The sequence below is a fragment of the Sorex fumeus genome, unplaced genomic scaffold (genome assembly GCF_029834395.1).
Source record: "Sorex fumeus unplaced genomic scaffold, SorFum_2.1 ptg000003l, whole genome shotgun sequence".
In the NCBI taxonomy this organism is placed as follows: domain Eukaryota; kingdom Metazoa; phylum Chordata; class Mammalia; order Eulipotyphla; family Soricidae; genus Sorex; species Sorex fumeus.
Window position 1 is genome coordinate 1,569,415 of NW_026606060.1, and position 17,908 is coordinate 1,587,322.

The 17,908-nt window shown below is 36.9% G+C and overlaps 1 protein-coding gene across 23 annotated transcripts in view; it reads left to right on the plus strand.

Annotated features, from left to right (window-relative positions):
* Positions 1-11,807, plus strand: part of NRXN1 (neurexin 1) — a 1,264,827-nt gene extending 1,253,020 nt beyond the window's left edge. For all 23 annotated transcript variants that reach the window (XM_056118460.1, XM_056118477.1, XM_056118503.1 and 20 more), the window contains one exon: positions 8,419-11,807. In XM_056118460.1, coding sequence (XP_055974435.1) covers positions 8,419-8,726 — 308 coding nt within the window. In that variant the 3' untranslated portion in view covers positions 8,727-11,807. The remainder of the gene's footprint in view (positions 1-8,418) is intronic.
* Positions 11,808-17,908: the final 6,101 nt, after the last annotated feature.

Sequence of the window (17,908 nt, forward strand, 5' to 3'; positions counted from 1 at the left end):
CCTGAAAGCTAACTTTGGAATCAACATCAGTATAGTAAGATTACAGCAAAAGAAGAGCTCATCCAAGTACACAAAATAGCTTCATAAAAATGATAATTTGAGAGATAAAAAGAAATCTGATGGCATGTTTATTGTGTTGGTGTTCATAGATGGAAATTTAAGGTCCCACCAACAACAGAGCCCCTCTTTATGTGACAGGAATTAGAACTCTAAGCATCATTTCTGGTGCAATGATGTAAAAACATAAATCAAGAGCAATTTTATTTTTAGATAATGCCACTGAAATGTTGTGTATCCATTCTCAAAAAGACTAATTAAAGATGCCAAACATATTCCAAAGTGAATACTTTTAGGAAAAAATCATTAATATTCAAAAATTGCCTTCTATAATACTTGGTTATCTGTAAACCCCAGTTGGGAATCATCATGCTAAGTAAATTTGGTTTTATATTTTGCGTTTGTTTACCAGTAACTAACTAGTACATATCGATGCCAAAGAAAACTTTGCAGTTGTGCCCCTTGGGTCCTATATCAGAGACAAAACTTTTTTGGTTGTTTTGGGGTCTCACCTGGCAGATGGGTTCCCAGGGATTGAACTCAGGCTGACTGCATGCAAGGTAAGCTCCTTACACACTCTGTTTTCTTTCCAACAACTGACCATATGTATTTTTTAAATCAGTCTGAACATATTTTTTGATAAGATAAACCATATAATTTCATTCTGTAAACAAATTTGGAGAGTGAAATTTCAAAGTAAAACAAACCAAAATAAATACTCTGGTAAATCAGTTACAATGAGATATTTTTTTGTCACAAAGAATGATGTTTTATGATGAGTTGAAAATCAGAATTTGACAAGTTTTGTCATTCATCAACATCTGATTGAGTAACATAACCACTTCCAGACCACTAAGACCATTTTCACCTCTGGTGCTGGAGAGATGGTACAGTGGGTAAGCCACTTGCATTGCATGCAGCCACATATGGTACCCCACATGTGGGGAATTGCAAGGATGTGACCTGAAAGTAAAAACAGAGTCTTAAAAAGTAAACACCGTGCTTGCTTTGGCCATTATCTGAGGGACACACTGACTATGCTCTCATGAGAACACCTTCCAAGGCCAGGAAGGAGCTTGGAAAAAGACCCAAGAAGATGCAGAGAACAAGGGAAGAACTAGGAGAACGGATGGAATGGTTGATGCTGGAGGCAGCAGAGAGCTAGAAAAACTAGAAAAAAAAAAAGGATAAGTGTACAAACAACCCTCTCTACGTTGGACTTTATCTTTAAATTTTATTCTATTCTTGTTGTTTTTTGGCCATGTGAGCGGTGCTCAAAGCATACTCCTGGGTCTGTAATCAGAGATCACTCAAAGCAGGGGTTGGGAAACTATATGGGGTCCTGGGATCAAACCTGAGTTGGCCACATGCAAGGCAAACACTCCACCGGCTGTACTATCATCAGCCAGGCAGGCCCTGCTTTGGATTTTATTTATTTATTTATTTATTTATTTATTTTTGCTTTTTGGGTCACACCCGTTGATGCATAGGGGTTACTCCTAGCTCTGCACTAATCACTCCTGACAGTTCTTGGGGGGACCATATGGGATGCCAGGAATTGAACCCAGGTCAGCCACAGATTTGGATTTTCATACTCCTGGCAGTAGCTCAGGGGACCATATGGGATGCTGGTAATTGAATCCGGGTCGGCTGTGTGCAAGACAAACACCCTACCTGCTTTGCTATCTATTGCTCCAACCCCTCTCTTCAATATTTTATCCCATCTTCTTTCTTATCTAAATCCAAATTACAGTTTGGGGAAGTGATGTTCTTTCACAGACAAAATATCAAGAAGAACTGCCAAATATAAGGGAATATAAGGGAATATTAGGAAATGTTCTTTGCCTGTCATAGTAATCTAAAATAATTATCTGAGCAAATTTGAGGCAGAGTTAGCATTTAAAAATCTTGCATTTAAATACCACTTCTCGGAATATACCCCAGAGAAGCAAATAAAGTATAGTAGAAATGGCATCTGCACTTGTATGGTCATTTCAGCACTGTTTGCAATACCAGAATCTGGAAAAAAACCGAATGCCCGAGAACAGATGACTGGCTAAAGAAACTTTGGTACATCTACACAATGGAATACTATGCAGCTGTTAGAAAAGATGAAGTCATAAAATTTGCATATAAGTAAATTAACATGGAGAGTATCATGCTAAGTGAAATGAGTCAGAAAGAGAGGAACAGACATAGGAAGATTGCACTCATTTGTGGAATATAAAGTACGAGTATGGGACATTTACACCTAAGAATAGTAGAGATGAGTGCCAGGAGGATTAGTTCATGGCCCAGAAACTTGCCTCACATCCTGGGAGAAAAGGCAGTTCAGATAGAAAAGGGACCATCAAGTTAAGGATGCTTGGAGGACCCACTCAGAATGGGAGATGTGTACTGAGAATAGATTATAGACCGAACATGATCACCACTTAATACCTGCATTGCAGATCACAACACCCTAAAGGAGAGAGTGAATAAAAAGGGAATCTGCCTGCCACAGAGGCAGAGGGGGCAGGGGTGAGAAAGGTATGGGGGAGATACTGGGAACATTGGTGGTGGAGAATGGGCACTGGTGAAGAGATGAATACTTGATCATTGTATGACTGAAACATGAGCATGAAAGTTTGTAAGTCCATAACTGTATCTCACGGTGGTTCATTAAAAAATAAAAAAAATTTAAATCTTGCATTTAAAGTATTTGTAAGCAGAACAATTGTGGTTATTTATTCATTTCTGGTACTACAGGCACTCTAAGTCATTTGTACTTACTGTACATTTTCCATCATGAATTATCATCTGAGTTGACTTGATGTTCATGATTTAATACAGAAATATTAATAACTGTACTGAAGTTTGTGCTATCAAGCTAGTTCCCATATTAATAAGACAATTAAAAATAAGAAAATTCATGGAACTGGCATGCATGATTTTTAATAAATCTGACTCAAAGTAAGCCAAAAGTGAAAACTGCTAGGGCCCGTCAGAGTCAGATCTTTCTCAATATTTGAATATTTAAAGGAGAATTGATGATGATGATGATGACGATGATGATGACAGTGTGTTTGTGTGTGTGTGTGTGTCTGTGTGTCGTGTGTGTGAGAGAGAGACAGAGAGTGAGACAGAGACAGAGAAACAGAACTTTCCATCTGTCCTTTAAGATAAAACTTTTTGTTGAGTCTCAGAAATATTTCCATAGCTATTTGGCAGATAATGGTTTATACGAAATGCTTTACAATTTTCATGAACATTTTTATTTGTGGCAGTGCAATAAATAACTTCTGTATCTTTTAGACAAAAATACCAGGAAAAATCAAAATCTGTCATGTCATTAAGGTAGAAATGTATGCTCTACCCTTATACAGCACCTGTGGCTTTTTACATTACTTTCCAGATAACACTGAAGAATATTAGGGGGTACAGGGGAATGCTTGTGTAAAGTGTTAATAGAATCACACAGGAAAAGTTTGATTAATAAAACAATCATTGTCTTAGTTCTCACATAATTCTGACTACTTAGGCTTGCTTTTCCAACTGAGAAATCATTCAAATAGGATATACATTAGCTAATATCTAGTATCTTTCATCTCCTCTCTTTTTGCTTCCCTTCTGGGGAGATAGTCTCAAAGCAAAATGAATGTCACTGCCCCTCCAAGGGTGAATGTGTCCCTAATCCCATCAGCGAAGCCTTAAGGTGTGATGGTACCCACCAGCAACTCTTCTGATACCTGGCCCAGTCCAATGAACAAACTTTTTTTTGACATAGTCTCATCTAAATATCAATTGATGTTTGGCTATTCAAGAACGTTTTGCTAATTTATACATATTCTGTTGTTTTACTTCTTATTTACTATAATGTCTTTACCTACTTTTTTAGCATTCTTATCACACGACAAGACAATTTTTATCACAATGCTGTAAATGGTTAAAGGATGACTGTATTTATTTTTATTTGAAATTTTAATCAAATTCTATGCAAAAACATTTAGTCTTATTAGTCATTTATACTCACCTATATATTTAAATTTATTGAAGTTTCTAAGATATCTTTTAATTATCATCAAAGTAAATTATTAATGGAAGCCAATAAGTAACACATTTGTAATTCATGAATACATTTCACTTTCTCTAGTCTTCTATTACATGTCTTGGAAGTTTTCTAATAACATTCTAGTATATAAATGTTTCTAATCTAGAGCGATAGCACAGCGGTAGGGCGTTTGCCTTGCATGCAGCCAATATGACCAACCCGAGTTCGATTCCTCCGCCCCTCTCAGAGAGCCTGGCAAGCTACCGAGAGTATCTCGCCCGCACGGCAGAGCCTGGCAAGCTCCCCGTGACGTATTCGATATGCCAGACACAGTAACAACAAAGTCTCCAATGGAGACGTTACTGGGCCCGCTCGAGCAAATCAACGAACAACGGGAGGGCCTTTACCTTTACCTTTACCTTAATCTAGAGAAAACGTTAAGAAAAGTGTTACTTAGTCTTTACATTTGATGCATGAATAAAAATAATATTAATTAGATATGGAAGCAAGTGTATTGTTCAGATACTTTTAATAAAATTTGAAATGGTATTTAATATTTTATTGTGAATCAGTAAAATACAGTGTCATTTTTTAGGATTTCTGTAAAGACAGTATGGTATTGAAAACTTTAGTTTACATATGGGTTATATTAAAATATTTTTAGCCCTAAGCAACAACTTGCCCAGTTCTAAGAAAAAAATAGAAGTATTTCACTTAAACAGGTGAGGTTTATGAAACGCTTACAAGGCAAAAATTGAAGTGTTTTCAGTTTTGCTTTAGCCTTTGCAATTTTATTCTAATTTTAACATCAGTCCATTGTTTGTGTGCTACTTACCAGCTGGTTTTTAAAACAAATATTTCAGTACATAAAAGTGAAATTGGAGAGACCCAAAAGCAGAAAATGGGATGAAGGCACTTGTCTTCCATGTGGCCAACCCCATACCATCCCTGAGCACTGCTAGCAGTGACCCTGAGTCAGGAAGAAGTTGTGAACACAGCCAGTTGAGATCCAATCCCCTCCCCCCTGCAAAGTAAATTATTAGATTTCTTGGAAAAAATGGTGTATTTATGGCACCAATTCATAAATTGAAGGTGGATTTTGTGTTCCTCAAACAAAAAAGTGACAGGACAGAGAGACAGTATGGGTTTTAGATGCTTGGTTTACATGTCAATGACCCAAGTGTGAGTCCACTTTCAGTTCACATATGTCCCTGAAGCAATAAGCGGAGACAGTCCTAAACACAATGCCAGGCATAGCCCTGAATACCAGGGCTGCAGCCCCAAACACAAAAATAAATAAATAAACTTGATTGACTTTCGTATTTTCAAAAATGGATCCTGCATTGCATTAAAACTTTAAGGCTTGCTACCACAAGCTGAACGATTAGGACTTTACATCCATTCTGCTCATTCTTTTCTTTATGAGATATTTATGAGATGGGATGTTTATGAAGAACGTGTTGACAATAAAAGCAAGTATTCTGTCTGGTGAAAGGAAAATAATTTAGGTAAAACCCCTTTTACAACCCTTGCGACACCTTGGTGGAAGAATGCTCAACGAAATGAGCAAATAGGAAGTTGTTATTTACAGAGCACTAGAAGCTGAGCTAATTGGCCGGCTTGGGCAGAGGGAACTGTGTTTAAAAGAGAGCATGCTGCCTTTGGCCTGTCAGGGTGTCACAGGAGTTCCTGCTGTAAGTTCTCTTCTTCTTGAGAGGAAATTAATTTTCTGTAATCAAGTGCTGTAGATTACAGTCTTTTCTGCTACGTTGACCACAGAGGCAACTTCCAGACTTTTTATTCAGCAACATTACATGGGCTTTTGTAAAACAAGCTGTGACATATTCTGCTTAGAAAGACTTCATCTGCTCCATTTTGTAACTCCAGATCACAGCATATTGCTACTTTGAGACTGTGAGCTATTACTTTGCATAGGATTATATTTGTAAAGCTCTATTTGGAGATGGAAAAAAATAACAGCAAGAAACTCACATTTGGGCAGGAAAAGAAATTCTTGATGGTATTTTAAAATGCAGTTACAACAATATATGCCTGAAACCCAATCATAAATATCTTTGCAAGTTTGGAATTTAGTGTGATTTAATTTTAAAAAGAAAAGAAATTAAAAATGAGGAAAAATGTGTTTTCAGAGGCTAGAACCAGATTGGATCCAGGTCTATCCCCAGCACCTCAGAGGTTTCTCCTAGCCCTGCCAGAAGTGATTCCTGAGCACAGATCCAGGAGTAAGCCCTAAACACCACAGGGTGTGGCCCCAAAATTTTAAGAAAATACAATTTCAAAGGAATGTGAAGATGGTAATTCTCTCAGTAATGAATTGGAACTTTTGTAAAACTATTATTTTTAATATTTTCTTGATCTACCATAGATTTATCAATACATTTCAGAGATACAGCTTTATATCTCCAAATTGTCGATAAGCATCACCAAACCCACCAGTAATAAAGCTTTTTAATTGATTACTAAATGATTTTTAACAGTAATGAGATAAAAGGACAAATTTAGTTTCTCATGCTTCAATCCCTCATCACACACCCTCATACACACACACATACATACATAGACTCTACAGACATGTGATGATTTAAAGTCAGTGAATGTGATTTACAAAGAATACATCTTCAAGATTATAGCATTTGCCACCCACTACATCAGAAAATTATTCTGTAAGACTAGGAATAGGAGGAAGATCCAGAGAAAGACAGAGCACAATCCACAGAGAAAATGATCTACTGTTGGAAATGACACTCTATAGGGAAAATGGCCTTGTGTTAAAAATGATATACAATCTCTCTCTCTCTCTCTCTCTCTCTCTCTCTCTCTCTCTCTCTCTCTCTGTCTCTCTCTCTGTCTCTCTCTCTCTCTCTCTCTCTGAATCGGGGAAATTCTCCAATAGTGTGGGAACCCAGAACCACTTTTGTTCATTGCCATCCAACCCCTGTTGATTCAGACCCTGTAATGTCAAACCCCACCCCAGCCAGCATAATCATTTTGGGGGGGCTCCAGCATTAAAACTCAATGGTGCTTCAGTGGGCAAAGAGCATAATGCGAGATGAAGGTATGAACTCTGCTCCATTACATGGAAAGCATGCTCTCTCGACTAGCTCCCCAGCTCCTGTATCTCCTCTATGGTTTCCATTCTTTTAAAGAGGGTTAATTTTATTAAGTGGAGGAAAAGAGCTAGCCACCTCCTACATGACCCAATCCAAGAATAAACTTGAACATTTTTTATGCCTGACTAGGCCATACAGGAAAAGAAGTAAACCAGGGGCTGAAGCGATAGTACAGTTGGTAGGGTGTTTGCCTTGCACGCCGCTGACCCAGATTCTATTCCCAGCATCCCTTATGGATGATCCCTTGAGCACTGCCAGGCATAACTCCTGAGTACATGAACCAGGAGTAACCCCTGTGCATCACCAGTTGTGACCTAAATAATAATTAAAAAAAAAGGTTAACCGATCTTGTAAGTCCCTATGAAGAGTTTTCTCTAATACTTTGAAACAATTGAACAAGGATTTTCTCAGTTGAGAAAAGGAGGTGTGTGATATCGGTATTTTATTAACTTGCAAGTCCTTATTTTTTTGTATGTGAGCCAACATGGATGGTTGTTAAACTGACACAAAACTATTCCTCCCAAATATAGTTTTTGGTGATCATTCAAATATTACCAGTGAATACCAGCGTGCTTATATATAAGCCTAACAAATAAGCCTAAAACAGAAAGAGATTTAGTTCTCTTTTAGTTTATAAAGATGTGATTGAAGTAACACTTTTAAAATCGGGCAATTAGGCTACTCTGTATGCCTGAGTTATTACACTGTTTACTGCTAAATTCATTACAATACAAGGCAGTATGATCTCTAAAGTAAATTTAACCTAAGTTTAGCTACTCCAATACACTATAAAAAAAGTCGACACCCATATCAATTTAATCCTTAAAACGATATACCCCCTAATACTTTAAAGCTTTATGATTTTTATTTTCCATGTGGGTTTTATGATTTGTTTTTCACCAAATATATCTACATGGCCCATTAGAGCTAAATGGAACTTATTTGGGGCTGCACGTATCAGACCCCTTCAACAAAATTGATCTACAGGGGAAAAGATTTGGCAATAAATCTCTCCCGCATGTGTTTTGGTTCATGGTCCCTAGATTTTAGAGATCACGAATCACAGGCATTGCTACCCAAAGCAATGTCAGCTGTCCTCAAGATTACAGGTACAGGAGTAGATGCACAATAGTGATAACGTGCTGTGGCATTCGGGAATCAGTAATTACCATGTGTTTTCTCTCCCTCTCTTTCCTATAGCCAACCCGACTCGCGCAGGTGGGCGAGAACAGTACCCAGGGCCAGCGGAAGTCATTCGGGAGTCCAGCAGCACCACGGGTATGGTGGTGGGGATAGTGGCCGCAGCAGCCCTGTGCATCCTCATCCTCCTCTACGCCATGTACAAGTACCGAAACCGGGATGAAGGCTCATACCATGTGGATGAGAGTAGAAACTACATCAGTAACTCAGCACAGTCCAATGGGGCTGTTGTAAAGGAGAAACAACCCAGCAGTGCGAAAAGCGCCAACAAAAACAAGAAAAACAAGGATAAAGAGTATTACGTCTGATCGCAAGGTCTTCAAAGGACCCTTGTATAGAAATAGTCTTCATTTTATCTGAGACATAATATAAACTTATTTACTTTCCTTTTTATGAAGCACATACAAAAGAAGACAGGGAATGCAATCAGGAAGGAAAGACTTTTTAAAAAAAACAAACAAAAAAACCCAAGTATCTCATGCTCTTGTTTCTCCAAAAAAAGAAAAAGAAAAAAGAAAAAAAAACAGGGGCCAATAAATTCCCTAACATCCACAGTGTTTTCATTTACTCTTCCTGTCTTTATGTTGCTGGAACATTTCTAAAAGACACTGATGACCGCACGCATTCATAAAGCAAAGGAGTATTATTACATCAAGGCACAACACAACAACACAAAACACAACACACAAAAAAAGAAGCTACCTATGATCCCGGATTTAGCCAAAGTGCTAGTGCTTTCCTGAGAAGTCAGTTAGTCTGATTCATTGCTGGAGAAGACTTTTGTCATTTTGAGGGACTCGACCTGCAGAAATTTAGGAGTTTTCTGGCTGGTGCATCTGGAGCAGTGGTTGGAACTTGCGTTTGAAACAAGTGCTGGCTTTTTTGAAGACTTGTGTAGGAACACGTTCAAAAAGCCCCTTTCTGGTTGTGAGGGAAAAAAATGTATGGAGGCCTTATTTTAAACAATGTGAAAGATAAGGCATGTTTTCACACTAAATTTCAAAACGAAAATAAGAGGGCATAGATGCAATCATTGGGAAAATTTTCATGCACGCTTAATATGTTATAACATATGTTTATATAAATCCATCTCTGTGTGCTTTCTGGACTGTGATAAGTGACGTTTTATAGCCTGTTGTATAGAAAATGCAAACTATATCTCTGCTCTTCAGCCATTTTTGGTAAATTCAATGTTATAAGTGTTGCTAAGTATAGGGAGTTTTATGACATCAGAGCAACGATTATTTCAGGGTTTTGGGTTTGTTTAAGTTGTTATTTTTTGCCACCATTATAAATTGCCACGATTACTTAATTTTTTAAAAAAATTACAATGTAGTGTTTATTCTAAGGAAGATATGTATGAATGTATATAAAAAAACTCAGCTACTTTTTTCTTACATGTACAGCCTTCATTCTGTTGCAGTTTTGTTTTAGTATCTGTATGAAAGGTGTGAATTAGAAGGTAACATATATACATATGAATCTTATAACCTTTTTTCCCCGCAGTAAATTCACATTTGCTACATATATTCTTCAATTACAAACACAAACACACACACACACGTACACACACACACATACACACACACAAATTCAAAGTGATCCATCAGATGTGATGAATGACCCCAATATTCATATAAGAGCTTATTTACTGACAAATCGAAAAGCAGGAAGGAAGATAGTTGTGCCAATGTATTGATGACAAATGGGGTGATTTGCTTCATTGATATCATGCTCCCAGGACACCATGAGATGATTTTACTCCCTAATGAAATGGAACCTTTTCTTATCAAGGAGAATATCACTGGCTTATTGCTGTCTGACCATGAACCATTATGTGGTCAGGTTATGGAAGCAAAATAGGTTGATCTTCACCTTAACCCTCTTTGCTGCAATGGAAAACTTTGTTTCCAATAGGATCATATATGTCTGATCTGAACCTGATGTGCATGGTAATGATAAACATTTTTGGAAAGTAAATATGTTCTGAACTAAGAAAGTATTTTCAGTAATTTTTGATTCTGTATTACTATTCACTTAAAAATCATAATATGTTGATTACTGACTCTATTTTAACTTTTATTATTTTACACATGTATCATTATAGTTTTAGTTTAACACACACTAAGTCTAGGAAAGTATAGATTATACACTTGTTTTGCATATCTTTCAGTGATCTTCATAGCAATAAATTACTATGAAAAGATAATGCAAAGGAAATGCATTATAAGATTTAAGTGATATCTCAATAAAAGTTGGTCACTTTACCTTAATATCTTCTAAAGAATTAGTCCATTTCACAGGAACAATTACCGCCACAATTAGGTAAATCAGCAAAGACAAGATATCGCAAAACATCTTTTGTGTTATCTATTTAAGAAACAGAAATTGACTTGAATTTCAGAAATGTAAGACTTTGGATACATAAAAGTCACAGCAGATCACCACTATTTATGGTTGCCAAGAATTTGTTGTACATGAAGAGATCTAAAGGCTTCTCACGGACCAGGAAGTAGAATTATAAAACTAAAATTGAATATTCATCACTTATGTTTCAAATTTTTTTGTTCCTTCTTTTAAAATAATATTGCCAGGTTAAAGAATTCATCGGTCTTTTTTTGTTCCTGTTCTCATTCAGTCTTACTCAGGGAAAGTCAGTGAAATATAAGGTACATAACTACTTACAGCTTGAGGTTTTAAAAAGAAATGGTTGCTTTTGCATTTGATCAGCTGAATCTGAACTGGTTTCCATCTGGAAATATTCTAGAAAACCATGGGATATAAATTAAATAATTGTATTTTTCAGCAGTGTACAAGAAGCAAGTTGTTCGGAATTAATTTCCATGTTTCTTTCCAGCATAAATTTTAAATTTTTATGCAATTATATAATCTAATACTGTCAGCAAAATATTTCCAATATTGGCCTACACAAAATATAGTAGATTTTTCTTCTGCTTTCTTTCTTTTTGAGTAGGGAAAGAAGAATATGAGCTAGGAAGAGGGAAAAAAAGACAAAAAAATCCCAAGTATTTCATACCAAATGTATCAGGCTTCCATGCAGAGCTTGCAGTTAATAGAGGATTTCACACTACCTGGCATAAATGTAACTACATCTCCAAACTGTAACTTTTCTGATTGAGTATGCTTCTTTTTTATTCATGTACTGTGTTGCCTTTAAAAACCAACAACAACAATAATGTGTGAGGTGGTCAATCCCCAAAATGTCAAAGAAAGACCACGTCATCCTACCCTTTCTAGTGCTTTGTGTGATTGGGTATTAAGGGTTCTGTTTTGTTTCATTTTTCTGTTACAAGACCAATTTATCCATTATTGGAAATGCTAAGCAAGTGGAAATTACTGTTTTGTTAATAAAATATTTCTTAATACAATTGTGGATTTGTTTATTTTTGAAAAATATATATGACACCATTTTGGAACAATGGGGTACTCCGAGGAAGGCTCTATTCTAAACAAAAGTACAGCTTAAAACACAAATCCTCACTCTTGTTTTCTGTTATTTTTTTTTATTAAGCACTACTGTCATACCTAAAGACACCAGTACATAATATACTTTGCTTAACTCTGTTTGATATCCATGAAATTAAAAATTCTTAGAATTATTTGAAAATAGTTTCTTTATAAAAACTTTTAATACCAGTTCAGAAGACTGGTGTTTGTTAGCTGTAAGTTAATTCTCTCATCAGTGAATCACTTGCCTCTACAGTAAAAAAGGTAGTATTATGAACCTCATAGAGGAAGCAGTGGGCACAATGAGAATGAAGTTTTACAACGCGTTTTTCACAAAGTTCAGAGTAGATGCCTGCCCTTGTTGCTAAAGTTTTCCCTCTTATTTATTCCAAATGTCACTAAATTTCCCCTTTTTATACCGCATCAGAACCACATTGTCTCTTGGTGAGAATGAAATTCAAAGTACTAAGTGATTGCTGCCTTTCAAGACTAGTTCAAATGATCTACTTTTAATAGGAAGAAACTTTTCACACAAAATGTAGCGTGCTGGGATTTTGACATCTAGGTTCTATGCCAATGTTATTATCTATACTGAGAAAACAAAGAAAACTTCTCCAAATGTATCCCTCAGGATAACAACACAAACTTTCACATTGGTTCTGACCCGTCTGATATTTAAGCAATCGTTAAGCATATTTGCTTTCACAAAAAAAAGCCTATGCAAATAACCTGATTTGTGCTATAATTTAGCAACCCCAGGAAGTGTATTTTTTCCCCATTTGCGACAAGTAATAAAGTACAGATAGCACTTGGCATTTTCTTTGCTTTCCGGCAGCCAGTCTAGAAGCAGTATGTGCTCAGAGAAATAGCAAGTAGGGTACCACCAAGCTTCCCCCCACGAGCCACATTGTACAGATTGTGAATCTTATCATCCCGGCTTTGACTACACGTGAATGGTGTTTTAGGCTTGTTGTAATATTTGGTGTTATTTGATAGGCTATTTGTTAGGTGTGGGAATGCTTGAAATGTTTTCCATATAAATTAATGCTACATTCTTGACTTTATTTTTGCTTAGCAAAATCTTTATACAAATGCCATGCGTTGACTGTTATAGCAAATATGGTAGCTTTCTGTGACACAGACTGAAAATGGGTTCACTCAACTTGATAGGTTTGCATTATAGAATGCTTCACGTTAGACAACAAAAAACATCTTTGCCCAGTTCCTGTTCATTTCAAAAGTTGGAAGTGAGTTGAGAAGAATGTTCTCTCGGTGGCTGTGTTCTATGAAAGCATTGCTTGTCACTTAGGCATAAACAGCAGAAAGCTGAGTGCCTGATCTCTAACTTTGTGGATAGGGCAGTTTTACTAGGAAATTAATAAAACTCAAGCATCAGGTGCTGTCCCCTGAGCAGGTGAAAAACATTGAGCTTTGTCTTCATCTGGGCATTCTTTAAAGTTACAATGGGTGAAGACTGACTTGTAGTCTCTCTAATTGTTTAATCATGGTTTCCTTCTTATCCAGTGGCATGAAAATAACCACGTTTTTTCGTTCAACCAAGAACAATGTGATTTGAGAGCATTTTTCAAAAGATATGTTTATGCTCTTCACATCTGTGAGTAATTATTGTTTAGCCATTCTGATGCAGCATTGGCTTTCAGAAATAACTGCCACCCATTGTGCTGATTCAGGTGATGTTAATATGTAGAATGTAAGCTATACTTATTTTTTCAGAGTATGAACATATTCTGTAGGATCTATGCTAGAAGAATGAAATTTGAGAGAATCAAATTTAGGTATACATTCATGCTAAATCTAATTTGTGGAAAATCAATCCAATAATCAGAAAACTTAAGGGAAGCATGCATTTTTCTTGGAATCCAGTCTGAACATTCCCTAATTTTTTTGGTTTTGAGGGTCATATTCAGCTAAACTCAGGGTTCACTCCTGCTCTGACTCAGGGATTGCATCTGGTGGGGAATCTAGGGAACACATGTGCTTCTTGCGATCAGCCACATGCAAGGTAAGCATCACGTGTGCTGTACTACTGCTCCAGCCTCATACATACTCTCACTTTGTTTGGGGCACTGGAAATATGGTACAGAGGTGAAGGTACTTGCCTTGCATAAGGTGGATCCTAATTTGATCCTTGGTAACCCTGAGCACAATCAGGTGAGTCTCCCACCTCCCACCCCACATACTTTTTTTTAATGTGAAACTTGTGAATTCCTGTGATTTTGTGAGGAAATATCTATTTGAATTGTAAACATTGTAGATGAGTGTGGACTAACAGGTTTCATTTATTGCAATTATTAACAAGAGTCCCAACCACAAATTTTAAACAAGATAGATCTTTATTGATTTATAAGAACTAGATTAAGAACCAAATTTGCTATATTACAATTTTTCATTGCATTTATTAAAACAATGTACTGCTAGTTCAAGTAGTTGAACTCAAAATTGACCAGTAAATAACTGGAAAGATTAGGGCTTTTTTTTTGTTGTTTGTTTTTTTCACTTTTGTTTCTTTTTTCTTTCTTTCTTTTTTTTTTTTTTTGCTTGCTTTGTTTATTGGGCCACACTCAGCAGCGCTCAGGAGTTAATCCTGGCTCTGCGCTCAGAGATTATTCCTGGTGGGCTTGGGGAACCATATGGGATGCTGAGATTGGACCCAGAAGCTGTGTGCAGGACAAATGCTCTACCCACACTGCTAACACTCTTGCCCCCAAGTTTTAATTGTTTGCTTTTTGGGCCATAGCTGGTTGCACTCAGGGATCATTCTTGGCAGTTGTGGGGACAATAAGGGTCTCAGGGGTTGAACCGGGACCTGCCATGTGCAAGACAAACACCCAGCCCTGTTGTGGTATTGTTCCAGCCCAATGGTGAGTTTTATGAATGGCCATATCTTCAGGTTTGAACTTACCTTCATAATTTTGGGAGCAACAAGTGATGAAGGAAGTCTCTGACTGTTGTTTTGTTGTTTAGTTTTCTTCCATTATCATCGGTCCATCATCTTAGCTCCCATGCAGTTCATTCTTATGTTTTCATCATACTCTGGTACCAGCTCCCTTCTACTATTTGCCTGCAAATTGTTTTGCTGGAAGCAATGTGAACCGAACTGTTTTTATTACAATGGCAGCACCAACTCTACCAGTACTGGAAAGTGTGACCTCCTGTCACAGAGGTTCATCGTGATAGGAAGAGATTATGACTCCTTGGGAGTCATAATGAAAAGTTATGCAAATAAAGTTAAAAAAAAAAGGACATGCGGAAGTAGCCTGTGTTATAGTATGTCTTTACCTGGCAATATCCAGAGTAAGGAATTAAGCAAAGAAGTTAAAAGTAGGGCAGGAGAGATAGTACAGTGTGTAGGGCATTTACCTTGCATGCAGTTGACTGGGGTTGGGTCCCTGGCATCCCATATGGTCACCCGATTCCTGACAGGAATGATTCTTGAGAGCAGAGCGAGGAGAAAGTCCTGACAATGCTAAAATATTATGTGAAAAAATATTAACTTAAAAAATGATTCAGCAAGGAACAAAATAGAAATGTTTTTCTGTCTTGGACCTCTTCAAGGGTAGGATGATGTCAATAAATTCAGTCAGTTCAATGACCAGATTCTTATAACCTCAGATTCTTGGTTATGATTAGCTATTGTAGAAAACCCTGGCCTATGCATATATGTAAGTGCATATATGTATATATACACATATATACTTCTCTGTGTATGTATGTAGCCAAAAGAGTTTAAAATACTAGTGGTGGGCTAAAGAGAGAGTACAACAAGTAGTCCACCTGTGTTGAACCTAGCAGACCTGGGTTCAATCCCAGCACCCCATATGGTCCAGAGACCCAACCAGAAATGATCCCTGAGTGCAGAGCCAGAAATAAACACTGAGCACTGTGGAAGGGGGGCTCTAAACCAATAAAATAATTATAGTAAACTTATAATACATACACCAAATGGTATTACTCACAAACAAAAATCAGTGGACAGTAATGGATCCTTCCTTTCCCTGTTTTATGGCCCTACTTATGGGTGTGTTTCCAGATGTGTTTGAATGAAAAAATTTATTTTTTTAACTGATTCAAATACATGCATCTCATCGTCCCAGCAGCAAGATGAGATCTCTTAGGGTAATAATCAAGTGTCATGTCCCTCTTTAAGTCTTTATTAGTTAAATATTGAAACTCAAGACAGTTTATAACTACTTGATTAGGTTACTCATGAGTCTATTCAACTTCTTTTTGATTGGAAAAGAAAAAAAAGGTAGCCTTCGTGGCCAAGTTCAAAAATAATACTACTAGCTGTCACGTGAGAACTCTCATTTTTATATTCTCTTAGATACTTTACATAGATTTACTTTGCCTTTTCACCTCCTCCCAATTCTAAAAATATAATACCATACCCGTAATGGGAGCAGCCGAGAAACCTCCTAATTCAGCTTTGGCTCTTACCAGAACAGATGGCAAACTTGTTTAAACTAGGCAGTATTTGAGACGCAGTAAATGAAACTCCGCCGCTGCAGTTGCTTTGCACTTGGAAAAGCCAAGGCCACCGGATAGTTAAATTCATAGATGAAAACATTGAAATGGGCATTGGTAATTCCTAAAATAGTAAGTTTGTATGTTGATTTAAAATAATAATAATAATAATAATAATAATGATAATGAGTACACTATAGTTCCAAAGACAAATGTGGCATTTAAAAGAAATAAAAACCATCAAACTGTGTTATCTTCTGGGAAAAAAAATCAGCTTTTCCCCCACAATGCAGAATGAATAGCTATGGTACTAGGAGGAGGGATCCCTGAGGAAACAATTCACATCTTCCTAAATTGCATAGTCTTACAAATACCACGAAAAGCTGCTTTCTCTGTTTTAGTCATGAGAAATGAAACATTAGAGAGCAATAACTGTGGCCAGATTTCCTATTGCTATTTTTTCCTTTTCTTTATTCTGTTTCTAACTCAAGCCATAGTTAGTGCAATGTAAAAAAAAAAAAAGCTCATCTCGTAACCTGAAAACCCTCAAATATGATGATTGTACACTTTCTAATTTTAGCTGAGCCAAGAACCTACCTTTGCCACCTAAACAATTTACTTAAATTTGATTTGACCCTTTTGATTTATTAAAAATGTTGCCACTGCCCTTAGGACTTTTTGGCAAAGATAAAAAAAAATGTTGAAGCCTAAATTAAAGCTAGCACAATGGTGGGGCAAGAATCAGATAAAAAAAAGAAAATACTCAGCTTTAATAAAGACCTAGAAAAAGAGAGAATCCTTGTATTTTGGGTTCAATAATGGAAAGCCATGTACAACTCATTTCATGATCTCTAGAATTGCCTTGAGTTACATTCAGGTCAAGTGAAAATGTGTTTCTTTGGAATCTGTTAAGCTTAAACCACAAATAGCAACTCTAAAACTTGAGAGGGCAGGAATGATGTATGGAGTGAAGGCACTTACCTTGCATGTAACAGACCCTGGTTCTAGTCACAGCTAAGATTGATCACTGAACACTGCGTGGTGTAGCCCCCAAACCGAAAGAGAATGAAAAGAGATTTCAATGTCTTCATCTGTTGAAGCTTTACAACTGTCACCTAGCAGGAAGAAATGCATTCTCTTTGTTTCTTCCAGTCTTGTATTCCTCTTCTCTCTTTATCCACTGATTTCTCATTTGCTCTATGTCAAAGATTTATTATGCACTAGGTGGCTGAGGGCATAAAGATTCTCATTTCCTTTCCACTGCTTCAATCCTTGAATTGTAAAGCAAGCCTGGTCAACACAGAATTTCAGGTAGGTGCAGCTAATGCATTGATCCATCAATTCAATAGACATTTATTATGGACTTAGTATTATCAGACCCCTTGCAAGCACTGGACACATGCAGGCAAACATGGCAGACACATGTTCCTCTCCTTGGGAAACTAATTCTAGAAAGCAAGCAATATCTTCAATTACCCTGGGTTCCTACTATGTCCTTTTGATTCGCATAAGGAAATGTGTCAGAGATGAACATGAC